The following is a 22,432-nucleotide window of genomic DNA, read 5'->3' as shown; positions in this document are numbered from 1 at the left end:
TGGGTGATACGATCCCAACCTGGGCATGTTATGTACAAGGCAGGGGCAAGTTGATGCCACAGTCTTGAGATGAAGTCCTCAAGTACATAGCAAATCACTACCACCAGCCAGTCCAGTACTTACCTAAGTGATAAGCCCAAATGACACCAGCCAATAGGTAAGACACAGAGACTTTGCTTTTCAAATGTGGTTTAGAAATAGTTCATGGTCTTTTAGTTTTAAAAGATTTACCCCATTTTTCTTCTTTCAAACTTCACCTCTGGACTGGGTTTCCAGCTTTCCAGAAAAACTTTTACACTCTATACTCAATCCTTGTTCTTTGATAGTCTATTTTTCCTTTAACACTGTTCACTCTTTTTTTTTTTTAGCTCTTTCAAATCATTTTAATAACCTGGGAGGTTCGAAGTATGAAAAGATTCAAACATTTTCCCTTTAAAGGGGATGCTACCATCATTGCCTCACAACAAGCATGATCAAAGGCAATGATGAGACTGGATTTCAAAGAGCAAGGGTTGTAGGAAGGCTTCAAGGCTCACGGATTGGAGAGCTTGGTTTCAGAAAGTCTCTCGAAGGCTAGCAGGCAGAAGAGACATGAAATTTTCAAAGATCCTCAGAGGATGGGGCACGGTTTCTGGGTCATGAGCACCTTGAAGTGTCTCTTGATGGTGATTTGGTGTCTAGAATATTTATCCGGGGAGAACTGAACAGGATGGGCCGAGCAGGTCTGTTGTCCCATAGGGTCAAGCTTCTTCAGCATATAGACCCGGTCTCCCAGCTCGTTGAGGTAATACTGGAGAAACCCGACCACACTGAAGCCAGAGGTTCCAATTCCATCTGTAGCTCCTCTAACTGACAGCCTCATGTGTTTTCAACACTATTCACTTTTAAAAACATCAAACAGTTCTAAAAGTTTTAATGACATGGTCTATGAGAAAGTTATTTTTTATATTTCTGGTGCAATTGTTAAGGAAAATATATTTCTAGTATTCCTCACATATGAAAAAGAGGACAGTCTTAGACATTAATATGCCAGTGCCTTACAACTGTGGTAGTTATATTCACACAGACTTACAATCAATTACCAAAGCCTTTACATTTTCTAAAAGGGTCAAACAATTTACAAATTATATGGATAATAATAGGTAACATTTATTAAGTACTATCATTTAATCCTCCTCATAACCCTATGAAGTAGATACTATTATTAATAATAAGGAACTGAAGCAGAAATGTCAACAAGTAGTAAATGATGAAACTGAGATTCAAACCCTCAGAGCTTCACCTCTGGGCTTTTTTGGGGGGCGGGGTGGCATATAACTTCTTAATTTCTCAAAGTGCTTTTTTTTTCTTTTTTTGGCCAGGCAGATTGTGGGATCTTAGTTCCCCCACCAGGGATCAAACCCATGCCTCCTGCAGTGGACGCACTGAGTCTTAACCACTGGACTGCCAGGGAATTCCCTCAAAGTGCTTTTATATTTATTTTATTAGATATAAAGTGGAGAATATAGACTGTTATCTGGATAATTAGAAGAATGCCTCTTGCCTCAGTTACCCGGACTCTTGAAGTTAACATATTTCCCGTTTAAATTAATGTTAATTTTATAAATTGCTTAATATTTTTTATCTTGCATTTATAGAAATAAAACCATAAAATTAAGGAAAATGTGGTACATATACATATTTGCACACATAATTTTAGATAGAGCTTGCAATTTACTTTCTCTTATTCTTTTCACATATTTATTCTATAATTTTAATGAAATATTTCAAGCTACATAAAAGTAGAGAAAGAATGTAGCAAACACCACTCATCTTCTTGGTCTGTCAAATCTTGATGCTATAGGTGCTAAAGGTAACTTTTTTTAGTTTTCTGAATAGTTAACACATTTATATGTTCCAAAAAAGTATGGTGTTAAGTCCCCATCCCACTCTGTCCCGTATGTCCAGTTCCCATCTCCACTTACTTATATATTTATTTTGTGTGCATGTGTGTGCAAGCAAATATATATTGCACGAATATATTTGGACTCACTTAAAAAAAATTAAAGGTAACATATTTTTGACATTCTTCTTTGTGCCCACAATCCTAACACTAACTCTTTACTGCCTCTTTTCTCGGCTCATTATTCAATTAATAGAACTCTTATGTTCAAGGAATTTTGTTAGTAACTCTGAAGAATCGGTGGTTTCTCGTCAAATTCTGTTTGCCTCCATCCTTTATATTCCGTCCACAACCCAGTTTTCTAAAAACCTGAGATCTACTTCCCAAGTCTGAAGTGCATAGAGCATAACAAACACGAACATCACGCGGACAAGGAGACTAAACTCCTCGGAAGAATTCGGGAGGGCGGAAGCGGTAGGGAAAGCAGTGTGGGATGGGTCGGACGCCGGAAAGGTGGGGATAGACGTGGGTGGGCGGGACCTGGGGGAGGTGGGTCCGGTAGGCACCGCCCAGGCTTTTGGCGCCAAAAGCCAAGGACTCTTCTCGCGAGAGTTTCGCGAGATACACCGTTTCCCGGCCGCGCGGATCCCTGTGCTGTGGCTACTGCAGTCTGCTCGAGGTGAGAGCGGGCTGGCGGGAGAGTGAAGTTCCCGAGGGGAGAGCTGGCCGAGGGAGTGAGGCTGGGGAGCGGGGATGCCGGCAAGTCGCAAGGAGGGAGTGAGGAAGCAGGAGGACATGACTGAGACGGACCTGGGCTGATCGGGACTGGAGAGGAAGGAGGCCTGACCGGCTGCGACCTGTGCGGAGAGAAGGTTGGTGGGGACCAGGGCCGGCGTTTTTACTTCTTGTTTACGATTCGGGTCTGTCTCTCTCTAAACCAGGCCTTTTAGTGCAAGGGAACGTGTGTCAGATACATCTTTATATCTCCAGTTTCTGTACCGGGGCTTCTAAACACTGGAGGCGTCCTGTGAATGTTGAATGAATGAATGAATGTGGTTGAAGTGAGAGGACAGACAGGGGAGTGAGGATGAAGGGAGGTCGGAGAAGAGGGATGGGATGGGAAGTGTTGTGGTTTTAGGGCTGGGTAGCAAGGAGGTCATTGAGTCAGTTTGGTAGGACTTCCTAGCGACAGGGACTTCTGTTTTGGTGACTTAGGAAAAGTTGGGCAATGGACACCTAAGGGTCTGGGAACGAATTTGGATATTAAAATTTTTTGTTACCTTCACTCTTCTGCGAGTCTGAGGACTAGAGAAGGAAGTGAAGAGACCTTAATCAATGTCTAAAAAGAGACTAGGCAACCATTGTCAAGAAGTTAAAGACAGAGCTATCTTCTTTTGCGGTACGTGGGCCTCTTACTGTTGTGGCTTCTCCCTTTGCGGAGCACAGGCTCCGCGCGTAGGCTCAGCGGCCATGGCTCACGGGCCCAGCCGCTCTGCGGCATGTGGGGTCCTCCCGGACCGGGGCACGAACCGGCGTCCCCTGCATCGGCAGGCAGACTCTCAACCACTGCACCACCAGGGAAACCCAAGACAAAGCTATCTTATTCACTACAAATTTCCTGACAAGTCCTACCCCAGGCTTGGCTGGTTCCTTGCATTGCATCGTCACACTTAATATAGTGTGTGCCCTGTTATCTCATTCATCGCTCCCTGTTGGCTTCAAAGGTGTGAGCCCCATTTCTTCCCAGAAGGCTTAACTATTGATAGAGTGAGGCCAAAAAGTTCGTTCCTTTTTTCTGCAAGATGGCTCTAGTAGCGCTTCTTAGTTGTCTTTAACTTCATTTGAAACAATGAAATATCAACGTGCATTTAAAAAAACTTATCAAAATTGGTGAATTTTTGTGTAGCCATTTTAATATTGAAGATGGAAGACAAAAAGCAACACTTTTGGCATAATTATGCTTTGTTATTTCAAGAAAGGTAAAAATGCCACTGAAACATAAAAAAGGATTTGTGCAGTGTATGGAGAAGGTGCTGTGACCGATCGAAGGTGTCAAAAGTGGTTTGTGAAGTTTCGTGCTGGAGATTTCTCGCTGGATGATGCTCCACAGTCAGGTAGATCAGTGACCAAACTGAGACATTAATTGAGAACAATCACAGTTATACCATGTGGGAGATAGACATACTCAAAATATCCAAATCAAACATTGAAAATCATTTGCACCAGCTTGGTTATGTGAATCACTTTGATGTTTGGGTTCCACATAAGTTAAGCGAAAAACCTTCTTGACCATATTTCCGCACGCGATTCTCTATTTAAATGTAAAGAAAATGTTCCATTTTAAAACAAATTGTGATGGGCAATGAAAAGTGGGTACTGTACAATAATGTGGAATGGAGGAGATCATGGGGAAAGGGAAATGAACTACCACCAACCACACCAAAGGCTGGTCTTCATGCAAAGAAGGTGATGTTGTGTATATGGTGGGATTGGAAGGGAGTCCTCCATTATGAGCTCCTTCCGGAAAACCAAAGATTAATTCCAACAAGTACTGCTCCCAATTAGACCAACTGAAAGCAGCACTTGACGAAGAGTCCAGAATTGGTGGAAAACGCATAATCTTCCATCAGGATACCACAAGACTGCATGTTTCTTTGATGACCAGGCAAAAACTGTTACAGCTTGGCTAGGAAGTTCTGATTCATCCACCATATTCACTGGACATTGAACCTTCGGATTTCCATTTATTTCAGTCTTTACAAAATTCTCTTAATGGAAAAAATTTCAGTTCCCTGGAAGACTGTAAAAGGCACCTGGAACAGTTCTTTGCTCAAAAGGTTAAAAAGTTTTGGAAAGATGGAATTATGAAGTTACCTGAAAAATGGCAGAAGGTAGTGGAACAAAATGGTGAATACATTGTTCAAAAAATTTCTTGGTAAAAATGAAAAATGTGTTTTTCATTTTTACTTAACCGAAGGAACTTCAATATGACCTTTAACTGCCTTTCCAATTTTGAAAACCTATGGTTGATATTTTGTTTTTTTTTTTTTATGTACTTGTGGTCTTGGAAGTTTAGAATTGGAGAGACTTTGGAGATCCTCTAGCTCCAGTAGTTTTACAGTTTTGGGGAAGCTTTGGAACTCTTCATTCCTCCATTCAACAATTATTTCTGGGACTTCCCTGGTGGTCCAGTGTCTAAGACTCCGCACTCCCAATGTAGGCGGCCCAGGTTCGATCCCTGGTCAGGGAACTAGATCCCACATACCGCAACTAAGAGTTTGCATGCTGAAACTAAAGATTCCCGCATGCCGCAACTAAAGACCCCATATGACACAACGAAGGTCCCACACACAGCAACGAAGATCCCGAGTGCTGCAACTAAGACCCGGCACAGCCAAATAAATATTAAAAAAAAAACCAAATTCTTTCTTTCTTTTATTAGTGGCCGATTGCAGTTATTAAATCCTGCTAGACAGGAATTACAAGTATCATTGCCATCAGAACTCTCCCTGTCCATAAACTCAGGAACTGAACAGATTCAGATAATTTTTTGAGATATCTTTCCTTCATGAACTCTCATGTTATCCCAAACTCAGGAATCTGATAGATTTGGGTAATGCATTACACTTACCCATGACCTGAACTCACTAAAAATAATCCTCACCGTCTGAATTCAGGAAGCACATGGATTTGGATAGTGAGGATTCCTGGGCTACCTGCCCTGGCAGTGAAATGAGAAAGCTCAATTGGCCACCTCAGTTCTGCTCTCTGGGGCCACCCCCTTGTTCCCCTCCTCCAGGGTCCCAGCCTTGCCCTCCAGGAGCCCCTTGCCTGTGCATTTCCCTCTTGGCCACATTTGAAGTAGGCGTTAGGAGGTGTGCCCTCCTTTGGGGCTGCAGAACTGCTCAGGTTTTCTGCTAGTTCGAGTTGGGAGGACCAAGATCAACAGCTATTTCTTGAGCACTGGCTGTATATCACTTCTGGGGATACAGTAGAGGAGCACAGAGACCCACCTTGTCATTGCCCTTTTAGAGCTACAGTCTATGATGGGAGACAGACATTAATCAAATAATCACACAAATAGAACCTAATATTGGAACTGGGTGAGTGCTACAAAACTTGTACTTGACATTTTGAATGCTTGTCGTAGGAGGATTTAATTTAGGAAAATTGGGGGAGACTCTTCTGAGGTGACGGTTGAGATCTGAAAAAGATTAGGAGTTATGGAAGAGCCTTCAAGATAGGAAACAGCTTTTGTAAAGGTCTAGTGGCCTGAGGGATAGAAAGAAAAAGCATGGAGAATGGTGTGAAGTAAGTCTGGAGAAGTAGGAAAGTGCTAAACCCTGCAGGGCCTTGGAGTTTTATCATTATCCTAAGAGCAGTAGGAAGCCATTGAAGTATTTAAGCCTAACAGTAATGTGATCACCTTGACATTTCCAAAGGTTCAGTTTAGCTGTAATATGGAGAATGGATTGAAAGGGCAAAATGGATAGGAGTAATGGTGTAATCCAAACAAGAAGTGTTAGGAAGTGGTTGTGGAAATAGGGAGAAATGGACAGACTCAAGGGTTAATCTGGAAGTAAAATGGACAGGGTATTTAGGATGGGGGAATGAAGTGTTAATGAAGTGTTGCAGGTTTCTGATATATAGCTGGATAGGTGTCATTCATTGAATTGGGAAAATTTAGAAGGTTGGTTTTATACATGATGAGTTATAGGTGCCTTTGAGAAATTTTAGAGCTGTAAAATGAGAAGTAGGGATTTTAGAGCTCGGATTTGATGCTCAGGTGGAGATAAAAAATTAATGGGTCATCTATAAATTAAAGCCATGTGCATAACTGAGTGAAGAGGGCCTAAGATGAAGTCTTGGATACTAACTGACCAGGTTGGAGGAATATGAATCTGCAAAGAAGATCCAGGAGGAGTGTCCAGGAAGGGAGGAAAGCCAGTTGAGTACTGTGTTTCAGGAGTCAACAAAAACACTTTTCCAGAAAAAGGAACTGATCAAAAGTGTCAGATGTTTCTGAGAGGTCAAGTAAGATGGTACTGAAAAGCATTCTTTCAAGTTACCAACTTAAGGATTATTTCCATTTCTTCAAAGGAAACCTTACTAGAAAACCAATATGTAAACAGTATTTTTATTTTTATCTTTCCTTTTTCGGTCCTCCTGCACAGCTTATGGCATATTAGTTCCTGGAGCAGGGATTGAACCTGGGCCCTCAGCAGTGAGAACACAGAGCCCTAACCACTGGACTACCAGGGAATTCCCAACAGTATTTTTAAAAAGCTTCTCTGGTTGAAGTGGGGGTGAGGTATTGTACCCTGCCTATTTCACACCCCTTTGGACCACAATTTGAAACCCTCTGAAAAGTTAAAATCATTTTATGATGGGGAAACTCAACAGTTGAGGTAAAATGATTTGCTCAAAATCATATTGTTATTTAGTGGTAGGGTCTACATTAGAACTCAGTTCTAATTTCTAACTTTGTTCTTTTTTCCATAACTGTTATCTTCTTCACTTCAGTTCACGATGTGTGAGTTTGAAATATGGTTTAACTGACTGAAACACGTGCATTTTGCTGCAAGTGGAACTTAACTGTGTAATAAGAAGACTACTTGGATGCATAAACATGTTTACTTTTTTTCCCCCCTAGAGGAAAAGATGCTAGAACCACAGGAGAATGGCTTGATTGACCTACCAGATTATGAGCATATAGAAGATGAAACTTTTCCTCCATTCCCACCTCCAGCCTCTCCAGAGAGAGAAGATGGTGAAGGAGCTGAACCTGAAGAAGGTCTGTATAGGGTTCCAAAGTGGTGTCCATGTTCAGCTATCCATCTAACAGCTTAGAAATGATACATTTTATAAATGAGGCTTAAATTACTTAAGTAATATTAAATCTTGGTATATTTCACCAGAGTTAGGGAGAGGAGCACCTGTTCCTGTACCTCCAAAGAGAACAGTTAAAAGGAATATACCCAAGCTGAATGCTGAGAGGTACATTTACTATTTCCTTAAGTATTTATACTTTTCTTTCCATCATTTTTTCCCTTTTATGTTACAGGCTTTTGGTTGGGATGATTTGGAGATCAGACATTTTTCTCAGTTCAGTAGTTAATATTTTTTTCTTCTTATGGTCTTGGTTTGGCCTTGATGGCTTTAGAAAACTTGAAATTTAAAACATATTTCTATTCACAGATTAATTTCAGAGAGAGGGCTTCCAGCCTTAAGGCATGTGTTTGATAAGGCAAAATTCAAAGGTAAAGGTCATGAGGTAAGAAGTGTCTGATTTTTATTTTAGACCTTTGTTTTTTAAAATATCGATAAGACTGTGGGCCCATTATCATGTTCTTAGGAATCTTAGAATGTTTCACAGATACCATCATTCATCATCATGTCTCTTTAGAAACTATGATGTAGTAGAAAGGACACTATTTGAAGACATTTAGGAACTGCACAAATGTAAATCCCATTTAAAAATTCTCTTTGAATCGTGCAGCGTGTAGGTACAATTGTTTGCAGATGATACCTTTGTAGAGCTTTGCAGTTTATGAAGTATTTTCAATTATATTCTTTCATTATCAACCTCTGGGGTAGGTGTTGGTCCCGTTACCTAGTGAAGGACGCTGAGTTTTAGAGTTTTAAGCCTCCACTGCCGGTGGTTAAGGGCAGAGCCTCGACTTTCCATTTCACGGCCCAGCTAGAGTAACATTAACACAGCATGAGCATGATCTTGGTGTGGTATTCAGGATAGTTGGAAAGAGGGAAGCAGCTGGAGGCAGATAGCAATTCAGAGGCTATTTCACTACCAGCAGAATGAGGTGAAATAGCCTGGATAGGGTAATAGTAGAGGGATGAACAATATATAATACTTGGAGGTGATTGGGAGGTACAAAAGTAAAAATTAATCCCAAGATTTCAAACCTGGGAGGCTGAAAATTGTAGTACACTTGCTTAGTTTCGGTGGACAGGAAGGGAGAATATAAGTCTGTGTCCTATTTTGCCACAAAACTAAACATAAATCAAGATATTTTAAAACCATGCCCAGCTCGGTTAATTCATTGCTCTTATTGAAATTTCCAGGTAGTAGTGATGAATTGGTGCTTTGAATTTATGACCTCTTCATCACTTTCATAATAAGTACTTTAAAAGATAAATAAACTTATACAAAGGATAAATATTTTGTGTTCCTTCACTGGGTGAGGTTGGGCTCTGAGTTTGTCTAGTCTTCTGTACTTTGCCTTTGAAAATTCTACTATTTTCTAACGAAGTTGAATCCTCGATGCTTTTTTCTCCATGTATGACTTGGGACTTCACACTGTATTTAGGTATTTCTCTTTTCTGTCCCTTGGGTGTAATGTGATATTGTGAGGTGGCTGATCAGCTATCCCAACGACTGGAAAATGGTCATAGGTGATTGAACTTTCTTTTTTAATTTAAAAAAATTTTTATTTTATTATCTTTGACTGTATTGGGTCTTCATTGCTGCACGTGAGCTTTCCCTAGTTGCGGCGAGCAGGGGCTACTCTTTGTTGCAGTGCATGGGCTTCTCATTGCAGTGGCTTCTCTTGTTGCGGAGCACGGGCTCTAGGCGTGTGGGCTTCAGTAGTTGTGGCTCACAGGCTCTAGAGTGCAGGCTCAGTAGTTGTGGCGCACGGGCTTAGTTGCTCCACGGCATGTGGGATCTTCCCGGACCAGGGATCGAACCCGTGTCCCCTGCATTGGCAGGCAGATTCTTATCCACTGCGCTACCAGGGAAGCCCGATGATTGAACTTTTGAAAGAACTTTTATCTTTATCAGAATGAGAATGAAATGACATTATGTTCTCAGCATTACATATTGAGTTATTGGTAGAGTTGATTGTTTTAACCATTAGCTTCTTAGACAAGATCATATACCACCACAAACAAAAATTGCCAACATTTGAGGACTTGCTTTGTGTCAGGCACTTTACTTGTATTACTTAATCCTCCTAACAACCCAATGAGGTATGTATGTTCTCGTTTTATTCATGAAGAAAAAGGCACACAGAGGTAAAGTGATTTGTTCAAAGTCACACAGCTATTAAGTGGTAGAATTTAGATTTGAATCTATGCAGTCTGATCCAGAGCTTTTAACCAGTCTCCTATTTTAAAATACTATAAGAAAATAAAAAAATATTGTACAGTAAAATCAGGAACTTGGAACTTTTTTCATTTATTACTCCAGTTTATTAAACTTTGTTTTTCATTTGCATTAAAAATTTTTTAATGTTAAATTGAAATTTCAAATATAGAGAGGTATTGTGGTCTGAGAATGTTTACACTGTTCTTGCTAGTCTTTGGTACTTTGCCCTTGGGATTTCTGAATATATTTTCACAGAGCTGATTCTCAATGCTTTCTGTATATCGTTTAGAGACCTGTCAGTTTGTATAGTTATTTCTAAAAGCTATCTTGCCATATTTTATTGAAGTTTATTTTCAAGTATTTATAGGTCTGAAAAGACACATGTGATTATCTTTTAACTTTTATTAAGTTTTCATACTGGGTTTCTTTTTTCCTCTGATTTTAAAAAATCTATCCAGTGCTATTAGACTGCAGTCCTCTAAGCCAGCAGTCCCCAACCTTTTTGGCACCAGGGACTGGTTTCGTGGAAGACAGTTTTTCCCGGGGGACGAGGGGTGGTGAGGGGTGTGGGGGATGGGTCAGGTGGTAATGTGAGCGATGGGGAGCGGCAGATGAAGCTTCGCTCTCTTGCTCGCCCATTGCTCACCTCCTGCTGTGCAGCCCAGTTCCTAACCCACCATGGACCGGTCCATGGCCGGGGGTTGGGGACACCTGCTCTAAGCCCTTGATAAATATTTTTCTTCTTAAAGTTTCTTCTAAAAGTTTATTAACCTTATAAATATAAAAGGACACGAGTGACTTTGATACTATTATTCAGTTCTAAAATCTGCTGACAAGGTCAGTTGTGAGAATGAGTCTTCTATTTAGCATTTTTATTTTTATGTTCCAGGCTGAGGACTTGAAGACACTAATCAGACACATGGAGCACTGGGCGCATAGGCTATTCCCTAAACTGCAATTTGAAGATTTTATTGACAGAGTTGAATATCTGGGAAATAAAAAGGAAGTTCAGGTAGGTGTTGAGATCATTATGAATATCATTCACAATGCTAAATTGTATAAGGATAGATTAGTGAGGCTAAGTAGCTCTTTGGGGGTCTTCATTTTCAGTCTTAGTAGAGAGAAGGAACTAATAGTAGCTATTTGAACAACTTTTTTTGAAACTAATAATAAAATCAGTGACCGTTTTCCCCCAAATCTAAGTGAAAATGTAAAAATGTTTTTTATTTTCAGACCTGTTTAAAACGAATTCGACTTGATCTCCCTATTTTACATGAAGATTTTGTTAGCAATAATGGTAAGAATATAGGTTTATCTACTTTATAATAATTTTGCTTTTAGAAATAGATCTAGTTGGGGTAGGCAGTGTTACAGGAATAGGTTCTTAGTCTATTTTGAGTATATAAAGTACAGTAAATAGGAATGAGTTAAGATGCCTTGGTACGTCTAGAATGTTGTGCATGATATTTGTTTCTTAAAGACATGGTGGTATGCCATTAAGAGATGTTGTAAAATATATTTAGCCACAGAACATGAGCTTTTGAGAACTCATGATGATGACCCATTGATCCTTTGTAGTGCTTGCTAATAAAAATATATGACAAGATACAGTGTTCATATACATGTCCACCATTATAAAAAAGTGGCTCTGGGGCTTACCTGGTGGGAGAGGCCACAACAGTGAGAGGCCCGCGTACCGCAAAAAAAAAAAAAAAAGTGGCTCTGAGGAATTAGGCAGAACAATTTGATGATGAAATAGGTCACATCTCACACAAGAGTACAGATCTTGTATATAGGACTTTAATTAGACCTATGTGACTGTTCCTGGTATTGATTGCATTTGTTAGTTGTACAATGCAACCATAGGCAGTCACACACATCAAAACATATGGTTCCTGCCGACAGAGTCTGTATAGTTGTCAGATTTTCTGTGCGATGGCTCCATACATGTTTGTTTTTTGTTTTTAAAAAATTTAATAGATGTAGCAGAAAATACAGGCTCCATATAGAATCCCCCCAAATTATTTATAAACTGCTTTTAAAAGTGTGAAGGATTGTGATTTAAATAATCCAAGATTTAATTACTTGGTAAGGTATGGTACGAATTGATGTTATGGGATTTGATAGATGGAAAGGAATTAGTTATTAGAGTCTAAATCCCACAGCGTATACTACTGGGTCAGTTAGCTTATTCATCGAACTTTTTTTTTTTTTTTTTTTTTGCGGTACGCGGGCCTCTCACTGTTGTGGCCTCTCCCTTTGCGGAGCACAGGCTCCGGACGCGCAGGCTCAGCGGCCATGGCTCAGCGGCCCAGCCGCTCTGCGGCATGTGGGATCTTCCCGGACCAGGGCACGAACCCATGTCCCCTGCATCGGCAGGTGGACTCTCAACCACTGCGCCACCAGGGAAGCCCTCATCGAACTTTTTGAGCTGCGTACTATGTGCTAAAGCTTTAGGGATAAAGGTGAATGCAATCAGACCCCTTGCTTCATGGGCTAACATACCGTGAACTAGTAACATGCCAGTAGTCTGCAAGGTGCTGTAATTGGAGATGAACAGGGGACAGCGTATGGGGCAAAGGAGAACACAGTTACTTTTACCTAGGGGAGAGGAAAGCTTAGTAGGAGAGGGGAAAGCTTTACAGAGGAGGTATCACAAGTACTTTAAATGATAAGCAGTAGAAGTTAGGCAGAGGTGATTTTGGATAGAGGCAGCCACTTATGCAGAGGCATAAATGAACATGGCACCATTCATGGAATTACAGGCAAGTTGCGGTATAGGGTACATAGAGGAGGCCTGTATCAGAGAGCCTTGTTAGTTGTTGAATCTGTTTTCTTTGTATTCTAAGAGAATAGTCTCCAGACTTTTGCATGAGGCACTACAACAGTAAAAATGTTTTGAACATTTTATTTTTCTAATACATGTACTGCTGTACTGATATGATATATAATGTACATTTTGATCTTAACATTGCAGTTTTAAAGTAAGAACAATATGATTGAATATTCTACTGAATAATTTTTACCAAAAATTTTGGGCTAATACTTTTTGATCAGTGGTTTGAAGGTTTGGTTGTAGATTCAGTTTTTTCTCCCAAATCTTGGTTTTAACCTTTCTAAGATGCGTAAACCCAAATGGAAGTAGAGCATCATTAACTGCACTTAGTAAATCTTGGCATTCATCTTTCAGTCTCATTCACCAGTGCAAGGACTTTTGTTGACGTTTACTAGCAAATTTTCATCTGCCCCTTTTCAATCGTTATACTTAAAATTAGTTTTTATATTTTTAGCATGTGTCGTCATGTCATTCCTCTGCTCAGAGCCCTGTAGTAGTTCCTTATTTCAATCAAAGTAAAAGCCACAGTCTTTATATTGTCCTACTTGGCCCTATAGAATCTTGTTTTTGTGTCCTTATCCCATTCCTCTTGCCTCCCTGACGGTATCTTTACTATTCCGTTGCTTCAGCCACACTTGCATCCTAGCTGTTCCTTGAGCCTTCCAGGCATATTTCTATCTTAAGGCTTTTGCACTCTGCCTTGAACACTGTCCTTTCCCTCCCTCCTGCCCCTAAATCTGCATGGCTAACTCTCTCACCCGTGTCAAACTGTTTTCAAATGTCAGTTCAGTGAAGTCTCCCCTACCACACTGTTAAAATTGGACCCTCAGCCCCATTCCTGATTTCACTATGCTTTTTTTAAATAGCTCTTATTTCCCTTTAATTATTATGTAGTTTATCTGTTAGTTTATATGTACCAGAGTGATGGCATCCTGTAGCACATTGAATATTTTTGGCTTTAGCTTCTTTGCCACAATAGCTTGCCTATGAATGTGGCAGTGAATGAATTTCATGTGTGGTTCTAATTTTTTTTAATGCCACCTTTATCCTAGTCAAAAGTGGTTATATTCACATGGATTTTCTGTTAAGACATTGTTTGTACTAAAGAGGTCATTTACTGTTGAAGAGATCTTTCCTTTCATGGCTCACAGAAAAGTATTGAATAGTTTTTTATGTATTTCATACTATTAATTCAGAATCCTATAAGCCCTATAAGGTGAAGCGTATTAGAAATCCTGTATATTGCATAGTTGGTTCTAATACTTGTTTCTTAACTTTTCCAGCAATATTTTCTAAATGTACTCCATCAATATTTCCTGACAAAGGAATGTATTTTAGTTTCTTGACACATTTTTTTCCATATCAGGAAGGAAAAGTATATGGCTTTCTGTCTTTCACTATTAAGGAAGAAGCCTCAAAAGGGGCTTAGATTGTAAAATGTTGGATTAAATACATGATTTTTAAACCTCACTGGTTTGTCTTTATGTTTTAAATGTTTTGCTAGTTGTGATGGTTTTTACTGGCATTAGCTAATACCTCACTGTACAATATGTGCATAGGACAAGGAGAGTAATTGTAAGCTCATTTCAAATGGTGGTCTTGGTGATAATGAAGTTTTTTTTTACCTACTTGTCAGATCTGATGAGGTTATTTATTATTTTTTTAACACCATAATGTGAATGATACAGAGAGAAGGTGAAGTGTCAGCTTTGCCATCTTCTTAGTTCTTGCTTGTACTTCTGTTATCTTCTACCTACAGGTGTTTTGTTATTTTGCAGAAATCTTTTAAAGCTACCACTTGTGCATTTTGTTAGGGTTGTTTTGGTTAAAATAGATAGTGTGTCAGGTTGCTTAACTGGGTAGTCAGAATTAGCCATATATCATAGTATGCTGAAATTAAAAAATGAGTGAGGACCCAATTCCACCCTTCCGCAGTATGAGCTTGCTGTCTTGAAGGTAGCTTACAGACCAGATGATTAGCCGTCATATGGATAAGTGATAGTTTGTCACTGCCAGTTCTTTTAAATATAAGTTAATAAAACTTAATTTTTCGTAATTCTTAAATGAAATATAAATGGAAGATCTAGTATTTACTTTTCATACCCTGCGGATCATTTTAGGGACATCCTACTTCGAGATAACTGGTGTACAGGACTTTAAGAATTTATTAAGACTAATCATGTAGAGAGCACTGAATTTTTTAAAAAGTTAACTTGGAAATATGTCCACAGATCTCTAAATTTCTTCCCCTTTTTCACTTTGTGTCTCAGTTTTACCGTACACAAAAAATAGCCTATATAAAATCATTACTGTGTATCATACAGACAATATGGCAAGCCACTAAAATGTTTTTAATATAAAACAAGGATAGGGCTTTCCTGGTGGCGCAGTGGTTAAGAATCCACCTGCCAATGCAAGGGACACGGGTTCGAGCCCTGGTCCGGGAAGATCCCACATGCTGCGGAGCAACTAAGCCCGTGCTCCACAACTACTGAGCTTGTGCTCTAGAGCCCGCAAGCCACAACTGCTGAAGCCTGCGCACCTAGAGCCTGTGCTCCACAAAAGAGAAACCACCGCAGTGAGAAACCCGCACACCGCAAGGAAGAGTAGCCCCCACTCACCGCAACTAGAGAAAAAGCCTGCACACAGCAACAAAGACCCAGCGCAGCCAAAAATAAATAAATAAATTAAAAGAAAAACACAACAAGGATATACTTTGGATTCCTTAAGTTCTTTTATTAGCAACTAAGAACTTTTGCTTTCTGTTCATGCATGTTTTTAAACTAGTATTCCATTTGACTTAAAATGCCTCTTTAAAGTGATTAATAAATATTCCTTCTACTTGTTTGAATCAAGCATGTAACATTCTCATACCTCACAAATTGTTTCTTCAGGTCTGGCACCTTGTTGCTTTAAACTGGTTTTCAGTTAATAGCTGCATAAGCTCTTTTTCTAACTAATTTAACACTACAGATGTACTAATTTTTTCTTTTCTACTGCAGATGAAGTAGGGGAAAATAATGGCCATGGTGTAAATGCTACCGAGTTAGATCCCTTTCTGACAAACTCATCTGAAAGTGCAAAGTTTGCTTCTGAGTCGAGTAGAAGCCTAACAGAAGAACAACAACAAAGAATTGAGAGAAATAAACAACTGGCCTTGGAAAGAAGACAGGCAAAGCTACTGAGTAATAGTCAGTCCCTAGGAAATGGTAAATTTTATGCTGGATTTTATGTGCTACCATTAATATATCAAGGGCATGTTAGACATTTTAACTTCTTTACTCTTCCCCAAAATAAAATACCTCTAGGAATAGACAAATGTGATACAGTATATTAAGCTTACGTATATTTGAGAGAGAGTGGGCTTGAGAGCTAGCTGGAATCCTCAAAGAATATATGCGTCCAGGACGGTTTTCTGGGTAGCTGAGTGTCTCTTAAAAAATTGTTTTAATCATTTAAAATTGATTCTGGATCTTTCGAAAACATATTCTTCCCTGACTCCTTAAAACATGTGACATACAATTTTATCGTTATGATAATTAAAACATTACTGTGGTACTTTCCTAAACATATAAAATTCTTTGTACCCATTGAGGACTTTAGAGCCATTTGCTGTGACATGAATAGGTCCAAAAATGCTTTTTATTGCAGCGTTTCACTTCTGTTGTGAGCCGTCATGTTTGATTTCTTGTTGATTCCCTTGTCTCTTTTAAAACTGCCTTAAAATTTGCTGTTTTTTAAACAGACTGTGGGTTTGGAAACTAGACAAGTTTGTTAAAACTATATTTAAAAATAATTGCAAATTGGTTTTGAATGAAGCACGCACAGTCGCATTTATCTTTGTCAATTTCCAATCCAGTTTTTTCCTTTTGAAATAGGAAAATAGGAATTACAGTAAGTAGTGAAGATTACATGTTGTAAAACAAGTTTCACCCAAAATAATGAAATTCTCAAGTGAAAATTATTCAGTGGTATTATTATGATTTTTTTCCAGTTAGAATGATTTTTTTTTTTTAACATCTTTATTGGAGTATAATCGCTTTACAGTGTTGTGTTCGTTTCTGGTGTTTAACACAGTGAATCAGCTAAACACATACATATATTCCCACATCTCCTCCCTCTTGTGTCTCCCTATCCCACCCCTCTGGGTGGTCACAAAGCACCGAGCTGATCTCCCTGTGCTACGTGGCTGCTTCCCACTAGCTATCTGTTTTACATTTGATAGTGTATATATGTCAATGCCACTCTCTCACTTCGTCCCAGCTTACCCTTCCACCTCCCCATGTCCTCAAGTCTATTCTCTACGTCTGCATCTTTATTCCTGTCCTGTCCCTATGTTCATCAGAACCATTTTTTTTTTAGATTCTATATAAATGTGTTAGTGTACGGTATTTTTCTCTTCCTGACTTACTTCACTTTGTATGAGACTCTAGGTCCATCCACCTCACTACAAATAACTCAATTTCATTTCCTTTTATGGCTGAGTAATATTCCATTGTATATATGTGCCACATCTTCTTTATCCATTCATCTGTCTAGTGGACACTTAAGTTGCTTCCATGTCCTGGCTATTGTAAATAGTGCTGCAATGAACATTGTGGTACATGACTCTTTTAAAAATACGAAATGCTTCACGAATTTGTGTCTCATACTTGCACAGCGGCCATGCTAATCTTCTCTATCATTCCAATTTTAGTATATGTGCTGCTGAAGCAAGCACTAATTTTTTTTTTTTAAGTTTCAAAAAAGTTTTAATTATTTATTTTTGTTTGGCTGCATTGGGTCTTTGTTGCTGCACGCGGGCTTTCTCTAGTTGGAGCAAGCAGGGGCTACTCTTCATTGCAGTGCGCAGGCTTCTCATTGCAGTGGCTTCTCTTGTTGCGGAGCATGGGCTCTAGGCGCATGGGCTTCAGTAGTTGCAGCACGTGGGCTCAGTAGTTGCGGCACGTGGGCCCTAGAGCGTGGGCTTCTGTAGTTGAGGCTCGTGGTCTCTAGAGCACAGGCTCAGTAGTTGTGGTGCATGGGCTTAGTTGCTCCGCGCCGTGTGGGATCTTCCCGGACCAGGGATCGAACCTGTGTAGACCCTATATTGGCAGGAGGATTCTTAACCACTGTGCCACCAGGGAAGTCCAGGATGAATTTAACTTTTAACTTAACAAATGGATGTTTTGTACTACCTTGTGAAAAATTTAATGAAGATACAACTATTGTTGATGACAGTTCTTCCTTGCTGTCATTATCAAAGTTTACGTGGCAATAAGCATTTTAAGGCTCATCTTCTATTTATAATATATGACTTTAAGGGACTTCCCTGGTGGTGTAGTGGATAAGAATCCGCCTGCCAGTGCAGGGGCATGGGTTCAATCTCTGGTCCAGGAAGATCCCACATGCCATGGAGCAACTAAGCCTGTGCGCCACACCACTGAGCCTGTGTTCTAGAGCCCATGAGCCACAACTACTGAGTTCTTGTGCCACAGCTACTGAAGCCCATGCGCCCTAGAGCCCATGCTCCGCAACAAGAGAGACCACCGCAATGAGAAGCCCACGCACCGCAACTAGAGAAAGCCCGTGCACAGCAACAAAGACCCAACGCAGCCAAAAAAAATAAAGATTAAACAAAAGATATTTATAATATATGACTTTAAAATTTTTCACTAGAAATGAGTATCTTAAATGTTCTTTACTGTAGATCCCTTTGATATACATCTCATAAGAACATTTGATTTTTAAAAACTTCTATCTAGTAGTTGTGATTTTTAAAATGAGAACAGTTGCATTTGACTGATTCAAAAGTCTGAGTTCAAGACTTGCATTTTGAATGGATTTTATACATGTATAAAAATGGCTTTATTTGGAAGAAAGTTATCATAATTAACATTAACTAAAGTGATCGTAGATTTCATCTCTACTGATTTAAACATGTGAAGAAGTTTGTATTAGGTAAGATTGGATCAGGTGCTTGTAATGAATAATAATGATTTCTCTTGCAGACTTGTTAATGAACACACCCAGTACACAGACACCTGAAGAGGGTAGTACAGGTGAGGAGCAAAAGGAGGAAGAATCAAATGGATTTAACAAAGACCTTCTAGATTATCCACATAGTGATGCTGCTGCCAATACTGTAAGTGAAGAGGAGGAATTAAAAATAGAGAAAATGCAACTGGACCAGTCCTTTTAAAATACATAATAGTAAGTTAAGGCTTCATCTAGAAATGTTACTGAGGTTGGATAGGCCTCAAATGAGAAAATCTATTAACTTGCTGTCTGCCAAATTTGAGATGACTATGCATTTTGCCTACTTTGAGTGAAAATCCTTATATAGTGAAACTTTTATAGATTCCTGTTTAAAATCTGGTATTATCTATACTTGTTTCTTATTCACTTTCGTTGTCTATTTATTCTCCTTAGTGTTTATTTTTATATGGGTATGACCTTGTAAAAATGATTGGTAGTTAATAAGTAGCTTCAACTGCTAGTGTGCCATTGAATGCCCTGTTTTTACTAAGTTGGGTGGTGTTTTAAGATGCAAATATGTAATAAATGCTAATGTTCTTTTTTTTTTTTTAAATAATAAGCTCACAAACTATCCCTAGAGGCTTTATAAAAGTTTCTCATTGCTATTTAGTTCTACACTTTACACTTTTGGTAAAATGTTCACAGTTGTTATATGTGTTTACATGTCTTTTGAGGAATCACTTTAATACTTAAAGGGTCACGTGAAAAGCTGATACATTGCCTGGCCTGCATAGGTGCTGGGGAAGTTCACATGCTCCTTGGTACCTTACTGACTAGTTAGTTGGAGAGAAACTTGCAAAGTATAATGGAGAACACAGAGCACGTAGGGAGGATTCAGTGGAGATGCCAAGGATTGGGAAGAACATGTACAATAATATAGAAATGAAAATCTAGGAAATGAGAGCTTTGGGAATGGTGAATATGAGGCTGAAGTGTTAGGGCCACGTGGTGGGAGGACCTAATTGGAGTTTTTCCTGCCTGAGTTTATCAACTTGGTGGAAGGGTAGCTGCAGATAGAAAGTACCACGTTGAGAATCAAGTTTAGAGGTTGGTCTGGTTCTTGGCAGGAGATTCCCATGGGGGAGAGGGAAAGGCAAAGCTAGTTTTTACAAACTAGGACATGGGAAGGTTGCTTTTTTGGGGGAAGACTGGCAGAGTGATGGTGCTAAGTAACAAGTCTCCAGCAAGGGCAAGTCCAATGCAACTCATCATCCAAGGAGAGGGTGGGAATGGAGGTTTGAGAGAACAGACCTTACCCTGTGCACCCCACCCGGCTCCCTAAGCCCTATCCCCAATTGGTGCTGGGGACAGCAGGGGTGACTGAGTCAAATACGAAATAGGGAGTTTTAAAGTGGATACGTGGACAGGACGGAGCTTATTATCTGACGGTGACTGAAAAGTTAATCTGGCAGATGTCAGAGGGGCCTATGACCCAAATGTAGCAATTACTGTAAAAATTAATACTATAAAAGAATGGATTTGAGACAAGCTAACCAAAAGTCAATTCTGGGTTTATTAACAAGACCAGCAACATGATTTGCAGAGCCAGGATTCAGTATCTACTTATCTCTGAAAAACCACTTTCCATAGTGACCTAACTGTACTTTATCTCATGCAACTTAAATTAATGATAAGAAAACATTTCACAAATATCTGAAATATCTACCCAATCCCACTCAGGGATTGGGTGACATTGGGTGATGCAGAAAATTATATCCTAATGTTTAAAAGAAGGTAAAATATTCACGTAAGACAAAGGTCTTTTAATGAAGTAAGAAGAGTTTCATATTCCATAACTGTTGGAAACATCCAGGAGAGCTAGGTCTCTTATTTCCTCTAGAAGTGTGTACAGGCTTCTTCCCTTTGTCTGGCAATATTTTTGATAATCTTTCTCGATGACATTTACTTTGACTTCTTGAGCAAGCTGAGCTTCCTCCATTGATCTAGTTACTTCTTTCACTAAATCACTCTTTAGCAAGAGGGAACTCTGCTGAAAAAGTTCTGTATCTGGCATCATGTATGGTTTGTTGCTTATTATTTCAAGCCTTATTGTATCAGAATGGCAACGTGAGGCCTGTACAGATATTCTCACCTGTCATACAGGAGAAAATGCATATTACTAAATCACAGTCTTGGTTCTTTGCAGTGAAAGCAATACTTAACATAAATACAGACTTACTGTTACGTGGTCAAACAAATGGAACGTAACAGATTCCCCTCCTGTCGTGGTAGAGGTGATTTTGTTTTGAAATCGTTGAAGGGATCCTGGTTTCCATTCAGAATGGCCATCTGGGCTGCATGAGATCACCAAACCATCTTTATTTTTTAGATAAGCAGCACCTTTAATCCCAAACCTGAATCATTGTCAGAATAAAAATCCAGAGATAATATATTCTTAGTATGCAGATTTTGTATACTTATCTAGAATGCTAGTTTTTCTTACAGATTAAAAACAACTTTTCCAAAAAAAAAAAAGAACTTTTCATCTGATTTACCTCCAAATATCTATTTCATTGAGCAGATGGAAACAAAATGTTTTGCTAAATAACAAAGTAAAACTCTAAGACTGATACAGATGTACTAGATTCTAATATCCATTTATATTTACATAATGAATTATGTATTACATTATGTACATATGATAACTACAAAACAGTTGCTAAAATAAATGCTTTAATAAATTACATCTAATGTACCATTTATATACCATGTCTATACTTTAAGGTTAACCATGATTTCTTAATAACTATTGTGTTAGAAATAACGTACCTTGGTATAAACACAAGCACACCGTTTGTCCTAATTGAATAAATAACCCCATCAGCTATGCAACGCTCCTCAGTTTCTGGGTCTTTGTCTTTAAAATACATGCACTGGAAGAGCTCTGTAGACTGCTTCTGAGAATGCTGTGCTGCCTAAGAAGAAGCACAACCCCAAAGCATGATGGTGGACTTCCCTGACATCCCCACAAGAAACATGGGATTCATATTCCCACAGAAACAGTGACTTTTAAAAAAGGCTAGGTTCTAGAAAACTATTAATACAAACATTCTTCTCTATTATGAATTAAGTCAAATTTGAGGGACCCTTTATCATTCCCTCAAAAATGTCTTAGAAAATTCTTTTAAGAAAACAACTTGTTATTTAAAAACTGTCTATAGTTCATACAGGAAGAGGAAAAGTATCCAGGTCTATGTCTTACCTTTATTTTCAAGTCTGTCCTACCCAAATCCTGCTGGTAGAAGTGCAAATTAGAACTACTATTCTGAAGGGCAATTTAGTAATAGGTATGAAAGTTTTATTTGTGCAGCCCCTTTGACTCAGCAATTCATTATTACCAGGAATTTATCCAGGCAAAATGTGAGAAGTCTGTAAAAGTGTATACACAAGGATGGTTGTAAACTAGATTGCCTGGAACAGTGCTGCCTAACAGAACTTTCTGCAATGGTGGAAACGTTCTGTATCTGTGTTGTCCCATAGGTAGCCACAAGCCACACGTGTCTGTTGGGCTAATGTGGCTAGTGTGACTGAGGAACTGAAATTTTAATTTAAACCAACCTGACTAGTGGCTATAATGTTGCACAGTATC

At 39.1% G+C, this 22,432-nt stretch overlaps 2 protein-coding genes, 2 non-coding genes and 1 pseudogene across 7 annotated transcripts in view; 2 read left to right on the top strand and 3 right to left on the bottom strand.

Annotated features, from left to right (window-relative positions):
* Positions 1 to 610: 610 nt before the first annotated feature.
* On the bottom strand, positions 611 to 862 carry LOC114903840 (annotated as a pseudogene).
* Positions 863 to 2,512: 1,650 nt separating this feature from the next.
* TIPIN (TIMELESS interacting protein) lies at positions 2,513 to 19,361 on the top strand. Of its 3 annotated transcripts, none has more exons than XM_029237781.1 (8): positions 2,513 to 2,561; positions 7,536 to 7,676; positions 7,801 to 7,879; positions 8,081 to 8,156; positions 10,879 to 11,001; positions 11,223 to 11,286; positions 15,828 to 16,034; positions 18,816 to 19,361. In XM_029237781.1, exons 2-8 carry the CDS (start codon positions 7,544 to 7,546, stop codon positions 19,004 to 19,006), a joined length of 873 nt encoding a protein of 290 aa, XP_029093614.1. In that variant the 5' UTR covers positions 2,513 to 2,561; positions 7,536 to 7,543; the 3' UTR covers positions 19,007 to 19,361. The 3 variants fall into 3 exon arrangements, with proteins under 3 accessions (XP_029093614.1, XP_029093613.1, XP_029093615.1); XM_029237780.1 differs by having other exon boundaries at positions 2,522 to 2,754; XM_029237782.1 differs by lacking the exons at positions 7,801 to 7,879; positions 8,081 to 8,156 and having other exon boundaries at positions 2,522 to 2,754; positions 18,816 to 19,046.
* On the top strand, positions 11,804 to 11,939 carry LOC114905420. The gene has a single exon (XR_003796246.1).
* On the bottom strand, positions 17,441 to 17,545 carry LOC114905269. The gene has a single exon (XR_003796128.1). It is a non-coding gene; the product is annotated as a U6 spliceosomal RNA (small nuclear RNA).
* Positions 19,362 to 20,336: 975 nt separating the features above from the next.
* The window catches only part of DIS3L (DIS3 like exosome 3'-5' exoribonuclease), a 34,744-nt gene continuing 32,648 nt past the window's right edge, over positions 20,337 to 22,432 (bottom strand). Inside the window, exons 15-17 of one of the 2 annotated variants that reach the window (XM_029237778.1) lie at positions 21,613 to 21,758; positions 21,023 to 21,197; positions 20,337 to 20,935 (exon numbers count right to left, since the gene is read on the bottom strand). In XM_029237778.1, coding sequence (XP_029093611.1) covers positions 20,627 to 20,935; positions 21,023 to 21,197; positions 21,613 to 21,758 — 630 coding nt within the window. In that variant the 3' untranslated portion in view covers positions 20,337 to 20,626. The remainder of the gene's footprint in view (positions 20,936 to 21,022; positions 21,198 to 21,612; positions 21,759 to 22,432) is intronic. The other variant, XM_029237779.1, reaches the window with a different exon arrangement.

This window comes from Monodon monoceros, unplaced genomic scaffold (assembly GCF_005190385.1).
Source record: "Monodon monoceros isolate NGI ecotype Baffin Bay Population unplaced genomic scaffold, NGI_Narwhal_1 Super_Scaffold_21, whole genome shotgun sequence".
In the NCBI taxonomy this organism is placed as follows: Eukaryota; Metazoa; Chordata; class Mammalia; order Artiodactyla; family Monodontidae; genus Monodon; species Monodon monoceros.
This window is presented reverse-complemented; position numbering and strand designations above follow the sequence as displayed.

Bases quoted from the DNA above. Each gene is read 5' to 3' on its own strand.
- TIPIN (XM_029237781.1), top strand. From the start codon at position 7,544: ATGCTAGAACCACAGGAGAATGGCTTGATTGACCTACCAGATTATGAG. The intron at 8,157-10,878 runs GTAAGAAGTGTC...TTTATGTTCCAG, and splicing joins TCAAAGGTAAAGGTCATGAG to GCTGAGGACTTGAAGACACT. The intron at 16,035-18,815 runs GTAAATTTTATG...TTTCTCTTGCAG, and splicing joins TAGTCAGTCCCTAGGAAATG to ACTTGTTAATGAACACACCC.